The sequence below is a fragment of the Hypoxylon trugodes genome (genome assembly GCF_022578975.1).
Source record: "Hypoxylon trugodes strain CBS 135444 unplaced genomic scaffold F4822scaffold_8, whole genome shotgun sequence".
Classification (NCBI taxonomy): Eukaryota; Fungi; Ascomycota; class Sordariomycetes; order Xylariales; family Hypoxylaceae; genus Hypoxylon; species Hypoxylon trugodes.
The window spans coordinates 2,499,321-2,521,666 of NW_026250023.1; the positions used below are offsets into that span (position 1 = coordinate 2,499,321).

At 46.1% G+C, this 22,346-nt stretch overlaps 11 protein-coding genes across 11 annotated transcripts; 5 read left to right on the forward strand and 6 right to left on the reverse strand.

Annotated features, from left to right (window-relative positions):
• Positions 1–508: 508 nt before the first annotated feature.
• On the forward strand, positions 509–2,211 carry F4822DRAFT_414399 (uncharacterized protein). Its single transcript, XM_051459142.1, has 3 exons — positions 509–1,413; positions 1,508–1,816; positions 1,891–2,211. The coding sequence occupies exons 1-3, from the start codon at positions 868–870 to the stop codon at positions 1,975–1,977; spliced, it is 942 nt and encodes a 313-aa protein (XP_051311665.1). The 5' UTR covers positions 509–867; the 3' UTR covers positions 1,978–2,211.
• On the reverse strand, positions 2,212–3,973 carry F4822DRAFT_414400 (putative MFS monosaccharide transporter). Its single transcript, XM_051459143.1, has 2 exons — positions 3,837–3,973; positions 2,212–3,729 (listed from the first exon to the last, which is right to left on the reverse strand). The coding sequence occupies exon 2, from the start codon at positions 3,698–3,700 to the stop codon at positions 2,285–2,287; it is 1,416 nt and encodes a 471-aa protein (XP_051311666.1). The 5' UTR covers positions 3,701–3,729; positions 3,837–3,973; the 3' UTR covers positions 2,212–2,284.
• A 654-nt stretch (positions 3,974–4,627) lies between these two features.
• On the reverse strand, positions 4,628–6,181 carry F4822DRAFT_356981 (uncharacterized protein). The gene is made up of 3 exons (XM_051456049.1): positions 5,658–6,181; positions 5,432–5,598; positions 4,628–5,244 (listed from the first exon to the last, which is right to left on the reverse strand). Exons 1-3 carry the CDS (start codon positions 5,872–5,874, stop codon positions 4,696–4,698), a joined length of 933 nt encoding a protein of 310 aa, XP_051311667.1. The 5' UTR covers positions 5,875–6,181; the 3' UTR covers positions 4,628–4,695.
• Positions 5,890–7,143, reverse strand: F4822DRAFT_356862 (uncharacterized protein). Its single transcript, XM_051456048.1, has 2 exons — positions 6,597–7,143; positions 5,890–6,521 (listed from the first exon to the last, which is right to left on the reverse strand). The coding sequence occupies exons 1-2, from the start codon at positions 7,002–7,004 to the stop codon at positions 6,489–6,491; spliced, it is 441 nt and encodes a 146-aa protein (XP_051311668.1). The 5' UTR covers positions 7,005–7,143; the 3' UTR covers positions 5,890–6,488.
• Positions 7,144–7,380: 237 nt separating this feature from the next.
• On the reverse strand, positions 7,381–8,808 carry F4822DRAFT_414421 (uncharacterized protein). Its single transcript, XM_051459144.1, has 3 exons — positions 8,609–8,808; positions 7,531–8,542; positions 7,381–7,457 (listed from the first exon to the last, which is right to left on the reverse strand). Exons 2-3 carry the CDS (start codon positions 8,341–8,343, stop codon positions 7,428–7,430), a joined length of 843 nt encoding a protein of 280 aa, XP_051311669.1. The 5' UTR covers positions 8,344–8,542; positions 8,609–8,808; the 3' UTR covers positions 7,381–7,427.
• A 198-nt stretch (positions 8,809–9,006) lies between these two features.
• On the forward strand, positions 9,007–10,531 carry F4822DRAFT_357314 (HAD-like domain-containing protein). The gene has a single exon (XM_051456051.1). The coding sequence runs from the start codon at positions 9,096–9,098 to the stop codon at positions 10,443–10,445; it is 1,350 nt and encodes a 449-aa protein (XP_051311670.1). The 5' UTR covers positions 9,007–9,095; the 3' UTR covers positions 10,446–10,531.
• F4822DRAFT_357319 (heterokaryon incompatibility protein-domain-containing protein) lies at positions 10,532–13,072 on the reverse strand. Its single transcript, XM_051456052.1, has 2 exons — positions 12,418–13,072; positions 10,532–12,314 (listed from the first exon to the last, which is right to left on the reverse strand). The coding sequence occupies exons 1-2, from the start codon at positions 12,782–12,784 to the stop codon at positions 10,618–10,620; spliced, it is 2,064 nt and encodes a 687-aa protein (XP_051311671.1). The 5' UTR covers positions 12,785–13,072; the 3' UTR covers positions 10,532–10,617.
• On the reverse strand, positions 13,073–14,860 carry F4822DRAFT_357324 (uncharacterized protein). The gene is made up of 4 exons (XM_051456053.1): positions 14,570–14,860; positions 14,266–14,408; positions 13,720–14,194; positions 13,073–13,626 (listed from the first exon to the last, which is right to left on the reverse strand). Exons 2-4 carry the CDS (start codon positions 14,300–14,302, stop codon positions 13,362–13,364), a joined length of 777 nt encoding a protein of 258 aa, XP_051311672.1. The 5' UTR covers positions 14,303–14,408; positions 14,570–14,860; the 3' UTR covers positions 13,073–13,361.
• A 1,737-nt stretch (positions 14,861–16,597) lies between these two features.
• Positions 16,598–18,842, forward strand: F4822DRAFT_357343 (Alpha/Beta hydrolase protein). Its single transcript, XM_051456054.1, has 3 exons — positions 16,598–17,035; positions 17,093–17,649; positions 17,706–18,842. The coding sequence occupies exons 2-3, from the start codon at positions 17,283–17,285 to the stop codon at positions 18,302–18,304; spliced, it is 966 nt and encodes a 321-aa protein (XP_051311673.1). The 5' UTR covers positions 16,598–17,035; positions 17,093–17,282; the 3' UTR covers positions 18,305–18,842.
• An 84-nt stretch (positions 18,843–18,926) lies between these two features.
• Positions 18,927–19,664, forward strand: F4822DRAFT_445743 (uncharacterized protein; the record flags this gene model as incomplete). The annotated part of the gene is made up of 2 exons (XM_051463420.1): positions 18,927–19,365; positions 19,441–19,664. 2 exons carry the CDS (start codon positions 18,927–18,929, stop codon positions 19,662–19,664), a joined length of 663 nt encoding a protein of 220 aa, XP_051311674.1.
• Positions 19,665–20,271: 607 nt separating this feature from the next.
• On the forward strand, positions 20,272–20,976 carry F4822DRAFT_432762 (uncharacterized protein; the record flags this gene model as incomplete). The annotated part of the gene is made up of 1 exon (XM_051461707.1): positions 20,272–20,976. The coding sequence occupies one exon, from the start codon at positions 20,272–20,274 to the stop codon at positions 20,974–20,976; it is 705 nt and encodes a 234-aa protein (XP_051311675.1).
• Between the last annotated feature and the right edge of the window lie 1,370 nt (positions 20,977–22,346).

Here is a 22,346-nt window from a genome sequence, read left to right on the forward strand (position 1 = left end):
CTAATAGGCCTCAAAATGGCATTTCTGGAAATAAAAGAGTGTGGGATTATGTATAGCTAGCGCTTCGCCCATCATCTTTAGTCCCCGGCAGCGGAGACGTTAATGCTCCGAGAAAGAGGCTGTAGCGCAAAGCGACCCCCCATATTGGCCTGTCTGAGAAAACCGGGAGACATCCTTCGAAATGCGCATTCGGTAAATGTAGTAAAATGCAGCCTAGCAGCCTAGTACGACGGCCCGCGACTGGGAGACGAGGAATTAGTTCCGAAGCAAGTCAACCTAGTTGTCTCAAAATTTTGACAGTTCTTTATTCGTCTATTCCCAGCGGTGAACCAGGGTTGTAGTCCCTCGTTGAGTGGTCAATTACGGGCTATATGCCGAGCTAGGTAGTGACTAGCGAAGGAACAGCAGGTGTATTTGTAAGAGACGCTAAGTAAGGGCACAAGCTGAAATGATTGATGACTGACACTGAAGCGAGTCCGAAAAACGTGCCAAGGACCCTGGTAAGTCTGGTTAATCGATCCTACGTGATTGGCCAAGGCGGCGTTGTGGATGGAGTTAAGAGACAGCGCAGAAAGCGTGGCATTCAACAATTTTTGAATGCGCCCAAATAGGGCAGTGCCTCGGCACGGTCGTTGTAGTTATATCGTACGTTAGATATTTATATCCTATCTGGGTATCTTGAAATTATGTTTTTCATATCTTATATAATTGGGGATCTCGCGACGTCGTTATGATATTTTGAATCTTGAATCTTGGTGTTGATAGAAAAGAAGTATGCGATAAAAAATTTACAGAAAAATAATCGCGATAAAAATCTTCGTTAAAGCCCCGCCCCTTTTATTTTTTTGGAGAATTTCTTTTTTGGAGATGGCAATGTCGACTTTCAACCCCTTAAGGAGTCTCTACCGTGCGGTAGGCTTCTCTAAGGGGTATAATTTTTGGTTATGGTTCGTGTTCGGCGGCTTCTTTCTCGGCTTTGTCGTGGCCCGTTTGAAATATCTTGACATTTATGGCGTCTTCTGCGCGAGCTCAAAAGGTGGAAAAGATGCCGCCCCACCCGGCGAATGTTTCTATTATCTACAGCCTGGACGGTACCAATCGGGGATCATATCGCATCTGTACCTCATCTTACCGGCAAGTTTGCTTGCTTTTGCGCAGTTTATCCCGATAATACGTCGGAAGGCAATGTGGTTTCATCGAATTAATGGTTGGATCGCGTCCGTGTTGGCACTCATTGGAACTGTCCCTGCAGTGGTGATCGCTAGAAAAGCGATGGGTGGCGGACTGGATACTCAATCCATGGTTTTCCTTCAGGGTGTTATGTTCAGCACGGCTTTGGTCATTGGGTGCTTCCACGCCTATCGACGCAACATCGCGCAGCATCGCGCTTGGATGATTCGTGCCTGGGTCTATGTAAGTTTCATCAGGTCATTTCCTCCACCTCCGGCTTGCATGAGGTGGCGTATGTTCGATAATGAACTTCCCATTAATATGAAATATCGTTTAGGGAGGCGCCATCGTCACCATGAGAGTCATGATGTTCTTCTATGTCGTAGCCTTGTCCTTCGCAGGGGGCTATTACTACCCCGAGCCATGTGAAAAAGTCGACTGGCTACTGAAAGGAAAGAATGCGACATTAGCAGCATTCCCTGAATGTGCATCCTTTTACTCTGGAGAGGACCTCAACCGGCATGTTGCGGTGTATGCAAGCGTTTTCGCCGGCAACATAGTCAGCAGAGCAGCCATCCTCAACCTGGTCTTTGGTCCATCAGGATGGACAGGGATATTTCTGAATCTTTTTGGTGTCGAAACTTATGTGAGTCCGAACTGCTAGATACTTATGCCCGGATATGTCAGTTTGGATGATGGCTAACAAACGCTATCCAACAGCTATACCTGGAATCAGGGGGCCGTAACACGAAGAAATCGGCTGTTGTTAAATCTAGAGAAAACGGCGACGCGATTAAGGCGGACTAAAATTAGCATCATGAATAAGATAATGAAAATAACGAGGTAAGGTCAGATCTTGGCATCTTAAGGACTTGATGGGTAGGAATATGTTGTGGAACTGGCAATATGCCTAATAGCCACCTAGGTAACGGCATGATATTGGTTTAATATGCAGCTTATGTATGGGAGGATTTCATCATAGGCGGCCTATGTATATATGTCATACGATTCATTTCGCATGCTCGTTTTCGTCCACGTAATGGTCAAATTTTCTGTATTTCGGTAGCTAAAATTAGGTATCTGGTACATAACTTGACTTTGAATATTCTTTGAACTATGTCCCAGAAGATTGATCGATAGGGAAAGTTGATTTTGTCGAAGCTGTTATTGCAGCCTTGCTTTCGTCCTTACCGACACTTCGGTTTTCCTCATCTTGCGTCGCCGCCGATACGGCTTGTTCACCATCCGTCTGGCTCTCGTCAACGAGCACGACCTTATCACCGAAGGCCTGAGCGATCTCCTCGAGTGTCTTACGGCGAGTCTCAGGGAAGTAGAAGTATGCGACGATTAGGAAGACGGTAGTGCAAACGACGAAGACATAGTAGTAGTTCTCGTGGATATTAGCAAAAGCGCTCGGACCGGCCTCCGTTACGGCAACGTTAACAATGAAGTGCCCCGCGGCCGCGAGTCCCATCACCTTACTACGCAACGCAATAGGTAACACCTCTGCACCATACAACCAAGTCGTACTGTTGATCATGGCATAGTATAATGCCACGTATAGATAGATACCGAGGACGGCGAAGCCCTTCCCGATCGTATTGTTGCTGTCCTGGAAGAAGCGCTGCATTACCGCCGAGTATATCATGACCAGGATAAGTCCGGATAGACCGGTCAAAATCATCTTACGACGGCCCCATTGATCTGTTAGGAACTTCGTTGTGATGCAATTCGAAATAAACGCTACAGTGCCGTATACGCCGGCTAGAGCGAGAATAGTCTCTTGTTGGATTCCCAGGGACTTATACAGCGTGGTCTGGTAGTACTGGATAACATTGATACCCGTGAGACTCGTCATTGTCTGCACGACAATAGAGACCATGGCACGACGACCAAATAAGGTAAAGACTTCGCGGTATGTTTGGATCTCACGGGTCATTTCGAACTCGATCTGTGCGCGCATAAGCACGAACTCTTCGTGCACTTCGTGGGACTGGAGATCCCGGCGGACGCGTGCGAACTCGTGACGTGCAGCATCTACCTTGCCGTTGCGTAACAGCTGTCGCGGAGAGTCGGGCATAAATGTGGCAAGTCCCACGAACATGATGACACCCCAGGGGATCTGAATACCGAGCGGGAGACGCCATTGCGTCGCCCCGTAGGGCGCATATGAGCATGCAAAGCCCACCCAATTAGACATCATGGTTCCAAAGGAGATACCACATCCGGATATGCCGCCGATGAGGCCGCGCGAGCTGGGTGGTGAGATCTCGCTGAGATAGATCGGAACCGTCGCAACCATACCGCCCACAGCGATACCTGCAATCGCGCGACCCGCCAAGAACATACCGATGTTGACGGAGGCTGTCTGGATCACTGTGCCGATCGTAACGATGATGCACAGCAGTTGCATAAATCGGATGCGGCCCAGTTTATCTCCTATGAAAGTCTGGGCCAGAGCCCCAACAGCTTCACCAGCGATGTACACAGCTACTACCGCACCAGTAAGTCCATTGGAAGGGTTGTGCATATACTTGATCCAACTATCATGGGCGATAGCTAATAGTATGTAGTCAGCATGCCGTCACGTATAAGTAATTCAATTCTCGCTCTCATTTCTTCTTCTTCCACCAACACTCCTCTCGTTCTGGTCCGTGAAAACTTACTAGTCGTGGCAATGCCCGTATCAAAACCCTATAGTGAAAGATGATTATTAGCATAGAATTCATTCTCTATTATCACCTTTCGCCTCAGCTTCCCGGGAAAGAGAATTGGACGTACGAAAAGGAATGTACCGATGGCAGCGAATAGGGCTACCCCAAGGGAATACCATCCCGCCATGGCGTTTCTTTTCTTTTTCTCGGTTTTTCTTAACTCCGGGACTCGGGGACCGTGGAGGTCTTTTGAAACTAGCGGGTCGAGGAACTATTCGTGATCGGTCAACCTGGGGAAAACAAAGGTTTTATTTCACCGCATTGTCTCGGCTGCAGAACATAGTCACGAAGTCGCAACGGAATTAGAACGAGAAAGGTATGGACTTTCTATAGGTTATGGCCGAAATGACGCGCATAGGCTGAATCTCTACTGCTGCAGAGCTATAAGACAACCGTGCGTCAAGGAAGGGAAGATCACATTACATATTAGGTAGGGTGAGGAACCATGGACGAATTTTCTTCCCCTGTCCTTGGTTACATGCGTACGTACCCGCTTCCCGTCCATACAGAGCAAGAGCCAAGCTCTGGTAGCTTGCAATTACGAATGAGCTCTTCCCGGTCTCGGATAGATTCCCAGTTAGATTTATTACTTTCCGCGGCCCCCTCGGTTACTCCAAGTGCTGCATTCAACGATGATCACCGCCATCTCTTTTCACCGCCGGAGCCTTGTCTTTAGCTATACCGGCAAACACCGGTGTCCAATAAAGGCATTTTTTCCTTTTATTTTTCTTCATATTTGTTTTTTTTCATATCTATTATGAGTTAACCTGACGTGGTCTAGCGCAGCCACCGACAACAATCGACCAGCACCCTACGGCATTTCGTGAACAGGTGCAGCGGTCCCTTCCATCTCATGCCGTGATCCAACCGGTGTACCACGATATTTCTGCCCATTATCTTCGATCGATGCTTGATATGGAATAAATGCCGATTCTGCGTTCAAGCCACCATCTCGCGAGGGCTCTGATGGCATGTTACTATGAGGGGTCTGCGTATAATAGCTCGACCCTAGGTAATGCGAAGAGGGGGAACCGGTCATATTAGGAGCTCCAGTTGCCGGTGGATGATATAACGAATTTGACGATACGAAATCCCCAGAGCCGTCTAGCCTGTTCCGACGCCGTCGAAAAACAAGAGCCGCCGCCGTCGCACCAATACCTATTACAACGAGCCCTACCCCGACCCCAATACCTGCTGACGCACCTGGGGACAACCCACGGCTGGAACTAGTTGATGCGCTAGAGTCCTGAGATGGAGTAGATGTCGCTTTGTTCGTCGGTTCCACAGTGGGGTCCCCAGATTGTGTCGAGGCTGGGGAAATGGAGGTGGGTGAAGTTGCCGAGCCCATACTAAACGTTTTCTAGTTTGATGAAGATCCTAGGTTAGTTCATATCCTGCTATTGAGCGCGAGTCGGGAAGAGACATCGGGTAGCTTCCCAGACAGTTTCGGTTCAGCTTTCGACCGAATTGCCCCAAGAATCGCATTTCTGTCCCAGTGTTCTTGTTTCTTTATCTTCAATTACATCCTCGCAATGAACCTCACATACCTGCTCGGCTTTTGTTGAATTGAACTGGAAGCCCTCACTATTCACTCCATCGCTGGCACCCTCATGGTGAAGATTGAACCAGCACATCACCATACTCGTACCCATCGTGAAATTGAGTTCCACCGGCGCAACCGCATTGATCCCAGCAGGATAATCGAGCCTTTTTTCTGTGTATTCAGTCAGTGCGCGCGCTCGTTTTCAATCTTTGATACTCATGGAAACTCACGCTGGATCTTCCCCTCGGTCGACCTACACCATGTTTTTAGTAGTGGTGCGGAAATATTGCTTTCGTATGCTACTATAACCGTGTCGAGGTAATTGAACGAGAGGCCTTTCGTCGGATACATGATTTTGTTCGAATTTTGGCTACCTCCTTGTCCTCGAGCCCCCACGATAAGAAGCCATGTCACGACAATCGTCGCTAGGCTAAACAAGCGCGACATCTTGCTAAAGTTGCGCACTGCCTAGGACTGTCCCATGAGAAATGAAGGAAAAAAAACGAAAAGGTTGCCATAGCACAAGATCCAAACGCCAGTTGATGGACGACTCGGCATCGCAGGCAACTTTATAAATCATCCTCCCAATGTCCCATCACATAAAATAGTTTATTTATACGAAACCTGCATAAGCGTGCAGTGTCATCAATCCATACCAATTGATAACCTTGCTTCTTGAGGCTATGATAGGCGCCATTCTATATAGGGCTGCACGAGCTGAATACAGCCTAGACAGCACCCATGCTATTCATGTCAGCACTTACCTATATTGTCAAGATTCAAGTTGAAACGCTTGTAGCCTAGATCTTTCTTTGGAATAGCTGATTAATATAGACGAAGATAGGTTAAATACTCTAGGCAGCCCAATTAGAACCCGGTTCCTCTACATCGCTGCCCTATCGCCCTGGGCGCTTATGTATAGGACGGCGGCGCTAGGTAAGGGACAACACACATTTACTCGAGTTCTTGCGCATGCCGAAGAACGATTAACCCCTAATGAGCATCTCATTATGCCAACTACCATCGTATCCAGAACTAAATTATTCCACTAACCCTAGAGATTAGGAAGTTGGGAACACCTCTCCTTGATCCCACTGTCAAAGAGCATTAGCATTTCGCTAATACTACCATTTCTTTCATAATTGAGAATAGAGGACCTGGCTACTTACGTGCTCAATAATACAGCCATCCTCCCAACGATACCGATCCACAATCTCGCCCATCGAGTTTTTATAATTAAGCCACGACATATTCCCCTCGAACTTGGTGCGTAGCACAGTAATGGACTGGCTTCCCCATATTGGAGCGAGAATGTCTAAAGCGTTTTGAGCGCCGTTTTGCGCAGCAGGGTTATGATTGATGTACTCCGGTAGGATGTACTCGAAGGCCTTATAAACGTCTTTCTTAACTAGGAAGAGATCTTCAAATTCGTTAAATCTGTTTTCAGTCTCTTCGTCGGTAGGAGTCGGGGTGATCCGTGTGCAGAACTTCGATGTGCCTTGCCGCGGAATAACGATTGGGGCAGCCGCCGCCAAAAAGGGCGCGGATGCGAGAGCTAACAAAGTAAAGGTGCGCATTTTTATGACGAACGTTTGAACTACGAATTATTATTCCAGTCCGCAAAGTGCATCATTAGGTAGAAGCTATTATTGATTTATATATCAACACCACGCACCCAGATATGACGTAGGCCTCCCGAGGTAGTGACCTGCCTCTTATTTATATTGCTGAGGAGACGGCGAGCCTAGTACCAATGAACAATTACACGAGATGCCTATTAATGAATGGTCGCCCAAGAAACGTTTAAGGGTTAATGTACTTCGATAATTTCCATTGTGATGCTACTATAAGTCGATACTAAATTAACCGGTGCCGGCTATATCCTCATTCGTTACGATCAATACACCCCATGGCTTGGCCAAACACTACCTAAGTACCTACTCAGATGTTTGCCACACTCTGCCTGTCTGAAGCATTTGGGGGCTCTTTAGGTATTGATACTATGCCTCGAGCGCCAACTGCGTGTTGCTGTAAGAATACCCCGTCAAATTCTCTATAGAGCCTTACGAGCTGATCTCTTATATCTACCTTCTGCCCCCCTAGAGTGCGCGCCCATACCTTTAATGTACGGTCACCAAGGACTAAGTTATCAAGAGACTCCTCATCGGCCGCCCACATTACTTTAATACGTCCTGCGGCCTTCTCCTGGGCAAACTCCCGAACTTCTTCTTCAAACCGCATATATACTCTAGCTCGATCATTCCACATCCAGGGGTTACCTAAGTACGGCGGACAAAGCACCTTAAGATGTAGAAGCTCACGAAGTTCTGGGTACGCGTTGAGAATGTAATAGATGGCTGGGGGGGAATCACTGAAATCTACTGAGTTCATCGGAGAGAGACCAAGTAGAATCCTAAGGTCGTCACCGTCATCTTGACCTTCGGCAGGACTATGTCCGTCGAATATATTCCTGATTTTTCTTTCTACTAGTCTGGGAACTCCGAGGATGGGAATAGACACGCCATCTACAATCACATATCTTCGTTCTTTACCCACTTCGTCTAGGTCGTACGGAGGCCATACCTCAGGGAGATCAATATTGACTCGGACATGTATCCATGTTTCATCATCATTAGTAAGATGCACATAGAGAGCGCCGCCATCGTCTCGCGTCGTGGGAATGGAAGAGCTCTGCAATTCTTTTTCTAGCCATATCGACGCAGTCGATGATCGAAACCTACTGTCTTGTTGGACGACGATGTCGATCTCATCCGTCCCTCGTCCTTCTTGGCCATATTCCTCGCGAAGGAGAGAAAGTGCAGCGCTGCCGCAAAAGGCATACTTGACTTCTAATATGTTCAAAGGGTGAGCAAGAAGTGACAAAACGCAAGAGAGTTCGTTTGGACTGAGAGCCATGTTGTAGAATTTCAATGGGGAATGAAAACATACAGATGAAATATTGATATTTCCCCAGGTATCATAAATGGCAGGATTTCTCCGTAATATATGTCCTGCGTAGACTATGAATCTATAGCGGAACAATGCCTTTGTCAAAGAGCCAAGAGAACCAAAACTAGCCTCCTTGGGCACCTAGACAGAAATAAAGAAATGATGTCTTGTACAATAGGATTGTTTGTTAGTAGCCTTTGTAGTTGGTTAATTATAATCGGCTATTATTTACCAATTGAGATCTAGCCACTTGAGCTTCAACCATTATTAGCGCCATACGATCGTGACCAGAACCCTTCTCTTAGAAAGGGGAACGTCGACGAATGTTCGGTTCCAATTAATATGAATATATCTATAATGCTTCTATTCCAGCCCTCGGTTGTAGGAATTGAGAGCGATTTGGAGTTAGATGTGAACATTATTATCGTCAAGCGACTGGACGATAGGGGAAATTGGGGCACTTGTGGGCAGTTTCTTTAGCGTCCTAGGTGGTATTTAATGGCTTACATTAGTGGATAGGGGGCTCCCTGTTAGCTCTCTTCCGCTGGAGGCTGCGACGCCAAGCTGGAAGGATTATTAGCGTACCTAGGTATGTCTTAGAAGGTGGTGACATAATACTCTGCGGAAACGTGTTATTCGATAGAAGCTCAACAAATAGAATAAATGATACAATATGCCTCATTGCCCCTTCCTAAATCTATAGATTTGGAAGTATCGAGATGAGCGAAGTACAATCATCATGTACTGGACCACAGACACGGCTTCTCATAACCTGTCCCTATAGTGGTTCTACAACCGATTCACCTCAGGACAACGACAGCACGGTAAACGCGGGCAAGCACTTCGTTATCCACGTAAAAGAGATTGGAGAAAGTAACCTCAAGAAATGCGACATTTTCCCTACCTCTCACGCATATATCGCAGCTCGTCCGGTCTTCCTCATCCGTGACCCAATCCGAGTATTCGACAGTTGGAAGAACTCGGGACGCACAGATACCCAGGATCTAATCAATTGCTTCACGAATCTATTTCGGAATCTTGATCAAACTCCTAATAATGCGGCGCCGTTTCTTGTCTACGAACAGGTCATTCGTGATCCGCGGAATGAGATCAAACGCCTTTGCGCATGGTGGGGAGTGCCTTTCTCAGAGACAACGATCGGCTCGAAAAAGCAATCCGACTCCTCATTATCCGTCGCAAACCATGACAACCAATCAACAATCATAGAAGCCAGTTCTTTTGAGGTAGAGATACCCTACCATAATCTCTTAACTAATAGCGAGAAGGATGATATTGAAGAACGTGTCGGTAATCTCTATCTCCGTTGCTGGAATGATGATGTTCATCGGCTGCAAGCGATCCTTGCGGAGAAAACTTGGTTCGGTTTTGATCTCGACGATACCTTGCACGAATTCCGTCGCAGCTCTGGGAAAGCTATGAACGAAGTCTTCGAGAGTATTTCTGGACGATACGACATTCCTATTCCTGCGTTGAAGGGTGAATATTCTAAGATTCTCAAGGAAAAAACCGCAGATGCTTTCTCCGATGGCAAGACGTCGCATGATTATCGACGGGAAAGATTCACCTCTCTTATTACTCATTTCTCCGCATCTACAGACAATGAATTTTTGGCTGAGCTATTACAGTTGTACGAAACTACTCTCATGCAGTCGCTCGAATTGAAATCTGGAGCGCTGGGTTTGTTATCGACCATTAAGAAAGCGGGCAAGAAAATTGTTGTTATAACGGAGGGTCCGCAGGATGCTCAAGAGAGGACGATTAAAGGCCTTGGTATTGGTGGATACGTCGACTTCCTAGCTACCACCAATCGGTTTCGCGATACCAAGATCAATGGTCTATTCCCTAAGGTGCTCAACCATCTGGGCATTTCTTCACGCGACATGGTATACATCGGCGATAATGAACAGCGAGACATGAACCCCGCCATGGCCGAGGGCATATTTTCAATTCACCTAGCTGAGGCCGAGCACGTCTCTCTTAATACCTCGCCACCGCGAATCAACACACTAAATAAATTACGACATATCCTCTTGAGTAGTATACCATGATGCACCAGTCAATCGGCCAGGATGCTGCCAGGCATAGTACGTCGCATAGTAAAAGCAGTTAGGTATATAAAAATAAGTACTGATACAAGCCATCCGAGGCATTGAATCAATGCTACCACTACCTATGGTCTTGTACCGCCGAAACTCCAACGAAGAAATAGTAGCCCCAAAGTCAAATGAGGGTTATTGCCTCTTTATCCTTATCCGCAGCGGAGCGCATATGTTGGACCGTCCTCTCCTCGATGCACCACCACGTACCAACACGCCTATAAAACCCTACTTTTTCTTTCTCTCGGCAGGGGCCCACAAATAATCCATCTACGCAACCATGGCTCCCTGAAAGAACAGGCACTGCATACACCTGGTCTGGGAGAATGAGGCTATCTAGGACGTCATCCGTCACGTCAAAGCGTAGGTCCCAGGTACAATGGAACTCGAGGGCAATATGTTCGGTATTGCTAAGCTGATGTGTTCGTAACGAGATGTGGGTGTATTTCCCTTTAGGCCCGTGCAATTTGTAAAGGAAACATCGCAGTGCTAAGCGGGATTCCTTCCTGCCGCTGGTATCGGTGGTCGTGTGCCCGTTATGAACGTCGAGGATGTCTAACATGATGTCGCTTTGAACTCCCCAATTGAGTCCAGGAACTTTCCAATAAATCATTCCGTCCAGGCTAGCCCAACTCCACGAGGGGCCGATATTGTATAAGGTAGAGCCGCCCCTTTCCCTCGCCTGCCAAAGAAGCTGCCAAGGTAACTGCGACCGCCACAAGCCCGCGACGTATTCGTCTTTCAGAACATTTTGGATTCGACATGCAACTCCATATAGAGCAACTAACCTATCGGATTTATTTGTCAAATGGCGACTTGAATAAGTTTTGACGATACTTGGCCAGGTCTGATGGAGATCGTCTTTCAATCTTGCAATTCTGGTTTCGAGGGCGGCCCCGTTGTGGTGTGATGGTGTCTTCTCAAGTTCAAACACAAGTTCCTGCAACTTAGAACTTAGTTTTAACGGACTCTCCATCTTGGGATCTTCGAAATGGGGCAACTCTTGAGTTTCCATTGCAAAAGGAAAAGCTTCACAGGCTGTAAGCTGGGGGCATTCCCATAAAAGCTGCTCTCTCCCACAATGTATTTGTCGTGGCGCTAATATACGTTCCTGCAGTACCCAAGCTCGTGTGTTTAGCGGTGCCTCTTCAACATTCGTATTCCATTTGCTGCCAATGAAGAAAGTATATTTTTTCGGAGATGGGCGTCTCCCCTCAATTCTCATACGTAGTGTAATTTCCATAGGAGCAACTATTATGGGATTGCGGGGGTAGAAGCAGCCCTTAGTTGGTCCCGTCGATGCGGTAGCAGCTATATTACATATCGAATGTTGATATACGTCCGCCATGGTCCTGCTCTCATGTGTCCAGTCGTTGGGCGAGTTTTGAATAATGCATAGCGAATCAATCCAGATGTATTCGCAGTCTAGAAATCGACATAGACGAACGGCGTCCTTGAAAGTCTGAGGAAGCTCCTCATACGTAAAACCATCGCTAAGTCGCTTCTTATAGGAATCTTCTCCCAGTCTTAACATATCATTGATATTGTCTCCCCAGCAGTGGCTGAGTGTCATATAGGGCCCTGTAGGGGTTTTTTCCTGTGTTTCGTGAAGTTGAATATTTACGCGGCGGGGATCGTTATTGAAATCCCCATTGTTAATGCCACCAATGCAAAGAAGTCTCTTCGGATACCAGGCGGCGCGTTGACTAGCTTTGCACTTCTCGTGAGTTCGTATACAATTATCCAGCCATGAGCGGCACAATTCCCAGGCTTGCGAGCATCCCGTCGAGATAGGGGGCGCATAATGCGTGTCACGGTTCACTTAAGCAAATATTAATCACTGAGCATCTATATAATCTATCCTGACTGACCCAGGAGAAAACTGGTGCTAATCGCGTATGAAATTTGATAGAAGGCAACTTACGTGGTGTATTCGGGGGGTTAGAGTCGATTGCGGGGGCTTTCACGATGAACCCGATCGTGAAAACCTTCTCAGAGTTTTTAAAGCCCAAACATAACATTATACTAATTCCAAAGTCCAATAAACGCAGTATCATTCCATTATAGGTCCCCTTCATATTTTGCCGGTCTCGAAGTACGTATTCCAGAATGGCGCACAAATAGCACCCAGATTGCGAAGCGCTTTTTAGACTATCTGTGCTGGGGTGATGTTCGTAGCGAAAAGAATCTAGACGAGAGCCTCGACGTTCCAACCAGGAAAAGAAGCCAATGCAATATTCACATAGCCGAGGTCCAAATCGACTGTTAGGCAGGGTCACGTTGGGATCCATTTCGTATTTAATCTGACGAAGTAGTAGGTATGTTCGAGGAAACCAAAATTACCGGCCTAGGAGCATAAATATATAGGTACCTAGGTAGGTGGGACTGAAGAGGTCAGCCAGGCATCGCTGTGTAATTTTCAAATAAAGTCGCCGTGCTGCATAAGTACGGCAGCGGTTGGACGCGCGGGGATGGCGGCACACCCTGTTGAGATAGAAATGAGCACCGGTTGACGGGGGTCTAAGATCGTTGATATGACAGAGCGAAAAAACATTATTGATTGCTCTTTTATGAATTTGTAGAACCGTTTAGGCCTACATGCCTTCCTCCACACGCCACGTCAGACATCATCCAGGTGGTACCTAATGGTTGGCCGCTAACCCCCCCGAGCACGCCACCCCCACGAGTTTCTTACCGGCAGGCTGTCCGAGCCTGCTTGTGGAATATTTCCAATACCCAGTACATGCTAAGAAATCGGGTATACGGTCGGATTCTTGCGTGCCCACCTAGAATAATCTAAAGCCCACTAGGAGATATGTTACGGTTGTCGCGTATTCATTTTATCGTGAATGCACAGCTATCCCACCATCACAGAAAACCCACGAAGCACACAGCCACCACCAATGCGCCCAGAAGCGCATTACTGGAATGGGAGCTCGAAATGCCTCGCGCCAGACCATCCATAACAGTCCTGCCCTGACACGTATAGTTGCCCTTGATGGATCCGTAGTATCTTACGGAGTTCAAGTACCCGCAGTCATAAAGCGAGTCCGTCGAATTGACGATGAACCTAGAGGTCACGTATACATGACCTTTTTCAGGATAACTACCTGTGGATGTTGATATCGGATAACTCGAGTCGATGTTAGTGGGCTATGTATTGGCGGTAGGTAGGAGAGTGGCGGAGCGAAGATTGAGGCTGTGGTGTTGTTACATATCAACTTACAAGAAATTCGAGTGGAAATTTCCATCTATAAAAACGAACGATGATAGATTACGCACTCCCCAGTCCCAAAAACTTGCGCCTCCTTGGTACGTGATATTGTCCGAGTCAAGTTGTGGGTTACCAGCAATTTCGACGTCCGTCCAGGTCGGCGCGTCCGTACCGGTTGGTGGGAGTGGTATCGTCTGGCCCGGCCGCGGATCCGGTAGCACTATCTTCTCGAGATTCGGGTTATTGGCGATGCGAATTTGATCCGTGATGCGCACGTTGGCAAGGTTGATTTCCGTAAACGAATTGTTATATATATTCACTCGCGCAACGGTCAGATCGGAGAAGTTAGAGAATTTGCTACACCCCGTGACTTCGAGACTGATTTGACTCGAACCGCTCGTCGATGCTGGAGGGTCCGAAGCAGTGGATGAACTCGGCTGGAACGAAACGGTGGATGTCGTGCAGGTATCTGCGACAGCGAGCCCGGCTACTAAATATGTAAGCGATGTGTCCAAGAGGCCTTGGGGGTGTTGGTTTATAGTCGCGGATGGCACCAACCGAGAATGAATGTTAGGAATCCTTCATACGACTTCATCCTTCCGTCATTAATTCCCCGGTGTAACTGAATGATCGAACGTATTCAGATTTGAAGCTTCTGAGTTGGTGATCAGGGCATCGTTCGCACCGCCAGCGGAGGCGAACTACTCAGATACTGTAAGAGACCCTTCAATCATAGAGCAGCAGACGAAGAGTAGAGTAGTAAATTGATATCGAATTAAGGTGCGCATCATAAGATAGAGGTAGGTCGATGTCACGAACACTCTAGGAAACTGGGCTTGTGCCCGTGTAAAAGTGACAATACATTCAAGTGGTCGGGGGCCATTTTTCGGGCCGTACGAATCACACGCCTATCGGTCGCTATTTCTAGGAAATAACTCTCCCTTACTTCTCGAGGCTTCATTCTGTTCGTTCTCTATGGAAGAACAAACTCGATGTTGGTTACAGAAAATCGGTCGGGGTGCAGCTTCATCGTGATTGGCATGCAGTGGATGGGAACAGCTAGGATGTAGGTGTGTATAGATCGACCAGTCATATTTGAGAATACGATAGATGGTCGGGGGTCGGAAAACAAAACAGGTCGTCAGGCAGCCTTATCGAAAGCCCTCGAGAAAATTTTCCCTCCGAAGAGTAACTTGATGACATCGGCGGCGTTTTTCTACTGTTCTCTTTGGCTATTCGGAAGCACAAACATAACTAGTTTCCTCCCTTACGTGCGAACTACGTTGAACATGGAAAATCCATGAAAGTCGGGCGCGTAGGACTTTTACACGAAGCCCTGTTCGGAATAGCTAATTAATACAACTTCGGCATGCCGACTCAAGTCTTATTATTAATAGCCGAGTACCTAGGTATATATGTGCCGTTTGCATACATCAATTTCCACCCCTACCCCTGAATTAATCCGACGAGTTATCCCCTTCATCAAACCCCACCCACCCATTTCAGGTGCCTAGAGAATGATCGCCAAAATGCAATCACCACAACCACATCTATGGACAATACTCCGGAGGGCACGCCAATCCATAACTATACGAAGTGTAAATACCAATAGGACATTCATCATCATCCTGTGTGAACTCGAAGGTAGTATCGTTTGATGAAATCACTGCATCTCTGTTAGTGTTCCGCACTTTTTCGCATGATGCGGGTAATTCCGAACTCACTTCCAGCAACGCACGTCCCAGCAGCAAAAGTGCAGGGGCCGATATCAATTGTGTATGCATTACCTGGCTCCATGTGAATAGGTGGAAACGGCGGGAAAGTACCAGGCGTCGGCTGGTTATTGTACGTGGTCTCGGGTCCAGGACAACTACCGGCCAAATACCCCGTGAAGGTAAATGACCCCGGTCCATCATATGTGAAGTGCGAAGTCTTGAGCTGGTCTTGACGAGGGAAGAGGAACTCGAGCGTGCAATTGGCATCGGAGCGAGACGTCGGTACGTCGAAGTTGAAAACCGACGAAATATCATTGGGCGTGACGATACTCTTGGACTGAGGACCGAAGGCTTTGTCGGGCTCACACTCCGAGATTTGTGTGATGAAGTCCGAGGAGGCGTATTCGCCAGCTTCGAGATAAGCTGGACAGCTGTCTCTCTTGCTGCGCGCCCATTGGTGATCGCCGAGTGGACGCTTTGCAATTAACTCGAACGGAGCAGCTCCGACCGAGCTTAGCAACATAAAAAGGCTCCAGGAGACGAACATCTTGGAGTCTGTACTGGTCGAAAAGAATGACTAGAGGTAGGAGGGTCTAGGTAGACTATCAAAGGGCCTCTGCGAAAAACATGCTGGACAGGAATTACCCATACTATCGCGAGAAATCAATGTTCTTATACGGAATTGGCGTATAGGAGAGATGCACCATATGTACTAGTTCGGCGCCAGCCATTTCCAGTGGAGATGAAAAGATGCTGGTGGGCAGGATATGTGGCGTTGGGTTCATCTCCTCCCAAGGGGTGCTGCATGAATGAAAAAGAAAAATTCCCTATATCTAACGCCACGAGATGCGCGTACTGAATGTACTCCCCGATGGATTGTCGCTGCGGGTCGGTCTGGGCTTGGCTAATCAATATTTCAAAAGCAAACCCAAGGTCCGATCCAGTAAGCTGCACCTAGCCTAATAATGGCTGCGGCTTCACCCACGACGAAGAGCGGAGATCATCATGATCTATAGGCCCGAAGCACGTTCCCGGGAGGGAACATATTAGTAGCCTAATGCAGTGACCCGATAACATTGTTTTCGGAGTTTCAATCCGTCGTACGGATCTGCAATGCGAATATACTCCTATTCCCGCCTTTGCGCCGCGGGGTTACGACAGCGACAATGGTTGACTTGTTAATTTGTGTTGCATTTTCAGTTAAAGAAGCGAGTTACACGCAAACTCGTCGCGTATGACTTGTGCTCTGAAATCCGAGCCAGAGTTGCAAGCGATATATACTACGAGACTTCAAAGACAGCTCTTCACATCCTTTAAATTAGGTCCCTATATTCCTTTCGTAAAGTAACCTTACAACTCTTTTTTACGGTATAACCTCGATTCTAAATTTCATTCTAGATCATCTCTAGTGGCACTGAAGAGTGTCTGTACTCAGTTTAGTTGTGCTAAGCTGAATAGGTACTTCTTAAATGCTTCGTCAAGTTATCCTTTGGGGCATTTTAGCCCTCGTTGCCGCGCTCAAAACGGAGGCAACATACCAGCCAGACTCTGTACCGCAATTGAAGCTTCCATGGGGAACTTGGAATGCTACATACTATGAACTCGATAACCAGGTAAAATGACAAGATCACGCTTATCATGAAGGCCAGCCTTCCCTAACGGTTTAACAGACTTTCCTATTCAAAAATGTCCGTTTTGGGGCAATACCTCGCCGCTTCAGTCAAGCTATTTCTCCAGATTGGCTCAATGATACGGTGCAGGATATCGCCCATGAAATTTCTTGCATCCAAGTCAATACTTCAGGACTAGAAGACCCCCCTGGAGGTAAACCTGTCCTCAGGGACCCAGAGCCTATTGTTCATGGGCAATATGAAGATTGCCTGGGGCGAGTCCGCCGGCACGGGATCTATTCTACATCACCTCATCCGAGAAGATGGCAAAAAAGATCCCTTGTTCAGTACATTCGCGGCTCTAAGTCCCGCTTTTCAATGGTCCTGGGATAACTCCCCCGATAGCGAGCTCGATATGATCTATAAGTCGTTCTCAAACCTTTCCGGATGTGGCTACGAATATAACATTAACTGTCTAGAGGATTCTTCTCTAGAGAAATTGATATTAGCTAATCAAAAGCTATTTTCCCAAGCCAGGACGAAAGGTTTCTTTCCTGTGGGACCGGCGGTGGATGAGGTTTGGATTCAATCTATTCCCGCAGTCAGCTTTTATCACGGTATGAAGACAATAAACCCGGAAATTTGGTCTAATGCTGACATAAATTCAATTCAGACAAGTATTGGAAAGGCATTGAAGCTGCTATAATATCCCACTGCGCGAATGAGCCTTACAGCTTCACTCCGAAAATCACCACACAAGCAGAGTTCGACGAGTATCTACGCAGATTTTTCCCAAGTGAAAATCTGGAAAACGTGAGGACCGCAATCAGGGAACGATACGACTGCGCAGTTGACCTCAACGGCAATTTCCAAAAATGCCTTGCTATAGTCATCCGGGATGCAATGTTCACGTGTAACACAAGAGACCTCTTCCAGGCATACTCAGAAGTATCTTATATGATGCAATATGCGTTTCCAGGCATCGAGTTTGCTGTTCACGCATCAGACTTAATTCCACTATTCCTGAATAGCCAGCAGGAAGTGATTGACCTCCTACATGAGGACATAGGCCCTTTCTACGCCTGGTTTCTGGGCAACGAGACTCCGAGGACATACAAAAATTATTTTACGTCGTTTGCCCTCACTGGAGATCCAAACAAAGGTCTTTCGTCACCAAAGGTAGCGTGGCCAGTTGCAGATGGAAGTGGTGACGAACTCTCAGGTGTCATGAATGTGGGACTTTTGCCGCGTTTTTCGCCTTGTCACAGATGATCAAAATTCAAATAGAACCTGCTGGTTCTGGAAAGATGTTGCGGAGGATATAACTCTTCAACAGATGCATATCCACCATGAGGAGGGCGTCCAACTCACAATGGATTCTGGGGAGCTTTAGTCCTTTTGGACCACAGAAGAACAAACAACATAGCTTTTCTTCCATTACGGATGTTTTTCTGGGTTTTTATCTTAAGTCTCGAATGTGGTGGGATAATGGATGGATTTGCATTCTTTGATGAAAATTAAACCAATAACAGAGCATATCAGGGAGATTGAGGAGGGGGTGTTTTTACTCGGATATTCTATTCTTTAACGGGCTGCGTTCCACCGCTTTGTTTCTAGGGTTCCTAGAGCTATAGCATTGTTATTGTGAATGGCGATGTCACGTCGTCATTTAGAACCTGAGTAGCAACCATTCCGCACCATTTGAGACGGCGAGACAACCCAAAATATAAAAGTGACGATTTCACCTTCTCAATGTGAGAGACGTATCCTAGCTAATTAATTAAGAATATTCAATATGGAAGGCCCTGATAACTAAGTTAAAAAGGAACCAATTCCTATTATCGATCTCCTGGGTACTCCTGCAGACACCTGGAGACTGTGTCTTGGATGCCAAATGGCTGAACACTTCAAACTCCGCCGAATAGACCCATCCCAGCTTCTCGAAAGCATATTCGAAATTGGTTTAACGTTGGTACAACGCTATAATAAACACAAACTGGGACGGCCTATTGAAACCTACGAGGATATGGAACGTTGCTATCCCGGGGAAGTCTGTTGCATGTATACCGATAGTGAAATAGAGGTACAAATCGATGTTTACAATAGCCTCATTCAAAACAAACAATTACCAGCGGATATATTTCTACGTGCTATTAGCGACTCGATTGCTCTGACAAACAGAAAGTTCTACAAGGGAGTCCTTATAGACGGATTCCCGGAACAGGTAGATTCCAAGGAGCTCGCACAGGCCCTCCGTAAGTACGAGGGACTTACTCGTGGAAGCTATCTAGCTATGATTGATGGCCCTAATGAAGCCGACAGAGCACGTCTTGGTGGGCATATGCCATGGGAAGTTGGACAACTTTAGGACTTTGAGAGGAAACTAGCCGACTTTAACGAAAACGTAGCGCCTATGTTTGTAGGATTGAAAAACACTATAAATATCCGCTACGATGACCCTACAAACGTTTGGCAGATGTATGAAGACGTTGTTGATATATTAGGGGAAAAAGATGAGTGGGAGGACTTCCGGGATCTCCTTTACAAGTATTCTGACGATTCCGAGGAAGAGGACAGTGAAGATGACTCACCGTTATACATGAAATGTTACCGTAAAGTAGAGCGCTGCTAACCCGGTGATACCAAGTCGCATAATATAGAACACTATCCCCTTGCATTTGCACCACTCTATTACACCTGCTTTTGCAACGTGGTGTATTGGTTTTTCGTTTCTCATCGAGGACAGGTTTAAATATCCGACCTTGCAATTACGCTAGCAGTATACACGCACTAGGACACGTTAGTCCTCTTCTTCGATTTCTCTTTCTTGCTGCTCCCCTTCTTTGCCTGTAAGGATGATAAGCATGAAAAGTTGTGCTTGTAGGTAGGTAACCCTATGAGACGCTAAAAAGGGGTAGAAACTATATTAGCATCTTATTCAAGCTCTTCTATTTCTCAACACGCATTTGCTGTGGTGTTTTAATATGATGGCATTGATGAATTACAATAGTCGCGTCTCATAACAGCGAAATGGTTTAACAACAATATCGAGGCATCAAGAGGTATAAGAAGGAGGCTTATTTCCGTTGAATAATTCGAGAGAGATATCCTATCATCTTATTCAGATTACCTATTCATTACAATATTATCACTCAGAATTTATCACTTAGACTTCTATCAACATTTCTCCTGTCAAGAATCCATTAGTATCTTCTTACGAAAGTCAAATATCCGACATAATGTCTACCAACCATATTTTCAGCGCGGGTTCACTCTCCATCATCAGCGTCGCGACCAATCTAGGCTTTCACTGGGAGGGAAGTTTCGCAATGGATTTCGCCAATGATCTCCATCTCAGTCGAGTAGATGCCAAACATGTACTTACTTCAATGTACAATGACTGTGCCGTGTTGGTACAACGCTGTGTTGAGCACAAAGTCGGCCAACCCATCAACTCCGAGGACATTGTTCGCTGCTTTGGGGGACGCGAAGACCCGATTGAGGCTGTTATATACAATTGCTTCATTCAAAAGCAGAAGGTACCTGTGGAGGTCTTCCTACGCGCTATGCAGATGGAATTTAACCATATAGCGGAGAATGCCGGCTCTAACGGCATTTACATAGAAGGGTTCCCATATGCAGACGAGGTGGACACTAAAGAACTCGCACAAGCTCTCGCCAGTATGAGTTACCCTCCTGGAAGCTACATGATCATGATTCACTGCGATGAAGACGAAGAATTTGAACACTTCAATGAAAACATAGCACCTTTTTTTGCAGGGCTGGATACCACTATCAACCTTCCTTATGGTCCCGATTATTACGACGTCGGGCGGGCTTACAACGACGCCATCAAGATACTTTCTGAGAAACCGGAGTGGCGCAATGTACTAGAAGGTTATGATTACGGTGACGAATCGAGATTCCGAACAGACCTACAGTAAACCAATGTCGTTCGGTGTACTTACTGAGGTAGTGTAGTAGTGTTCATGAATACCTTACGCTAATATGACTGATAAGGGAAATCGCTGTAACTATCAGGATATATCCTAAGATCAATAGACTGGTAAGGCTAACATATCTGGCAGATATTTGGTAGGTTAGGTAGGCAAGTAGGTTCATTGTCTACCTAGGTATTCAACAAACTACTACGTAGACCGAGACATCCATATTTATAAAAAATACAAAAAAAATTGAAAATATAACAGTTTCCAGATTCTTCAAACGTGACGCTAAGGCTTTTTTTTTTTATTTAATTCGGAGATAATTAGTATAGGTAGCTTTGTCATGAGACCAACCATATTGGGGGTTAATAACTCTGTTGTTGCGCGAAGAGATCGCAGGTATCTACTACGGAACTATTGTATACATGCACCAGTAGCCTCATGAACTCCTTTGTCCTTGTATCGGCGATAAGGGTCCTCCCGATACTTCCCAAGATGTATCACTTCATGACCGAGCGCCCCCCTATTCTCCACATCATGCTCAACACTGGAGGCGACCTCCAAGACCCGTTAGGTACCTAGGTAATTAGCATATATAGGCACTTTTTAAGGGCGGAATTGAATATTTTGTCTGGCACTGAGGATGCCATGGTGGGAAAATGCAATAGGGTATTACCGTTACTAATACCACTTACTTGATAGTAACCGCCTACCGTTACCGAAAAAGGAAGCTATCGTTAGATTAAACCTACTTTTTTACCATAACAACATACAAACATATGTAATTACACTGTTTTTTTACCTATTACTCCATATATTAAGGACTTTAAAAATTTTTAAGTTTTTACTTTAAATTTATTTTATTTTAATCTTTCTCCCTACCTCTCTTCCTACCTACCAATCCTCGCATTAATCTTTCCATTACCTAATTCTCCTATTTAATCACCATCTCTGCGTATCATTGTAGCATTGTAACCTTATAAGCTGTAAGCTGTAGATTGTAGATTGTAGTAGACCGTAACCCTGCAGAGGAGCCCAGGGCTCCTACTATTACTACTTAATACAAAATAATAATAATAATAAATAGAAAGAGTAACGTAAAGCTATTTTAGTAACGGTGGTTGAAATGGGTTACACTACGTTCTTCGCCTTGTAGTTCTTATAGAGCCAACGGTAACAGGCATATAGGGTTTCCCGATACGGTACCTTATAGGGGTGTCGGAATATACGTGTGGTTTAATAAGGTATCTATTCAGTTTCCGTGTCCCCTACTGCGTTTTCTTCTCATTACTATTATTTTATCAAGACATTTAGAGTGAGGAGAGGTTATATTGAAAATGGGGTGTTAGAAGCACCCTTATCTTTATTTT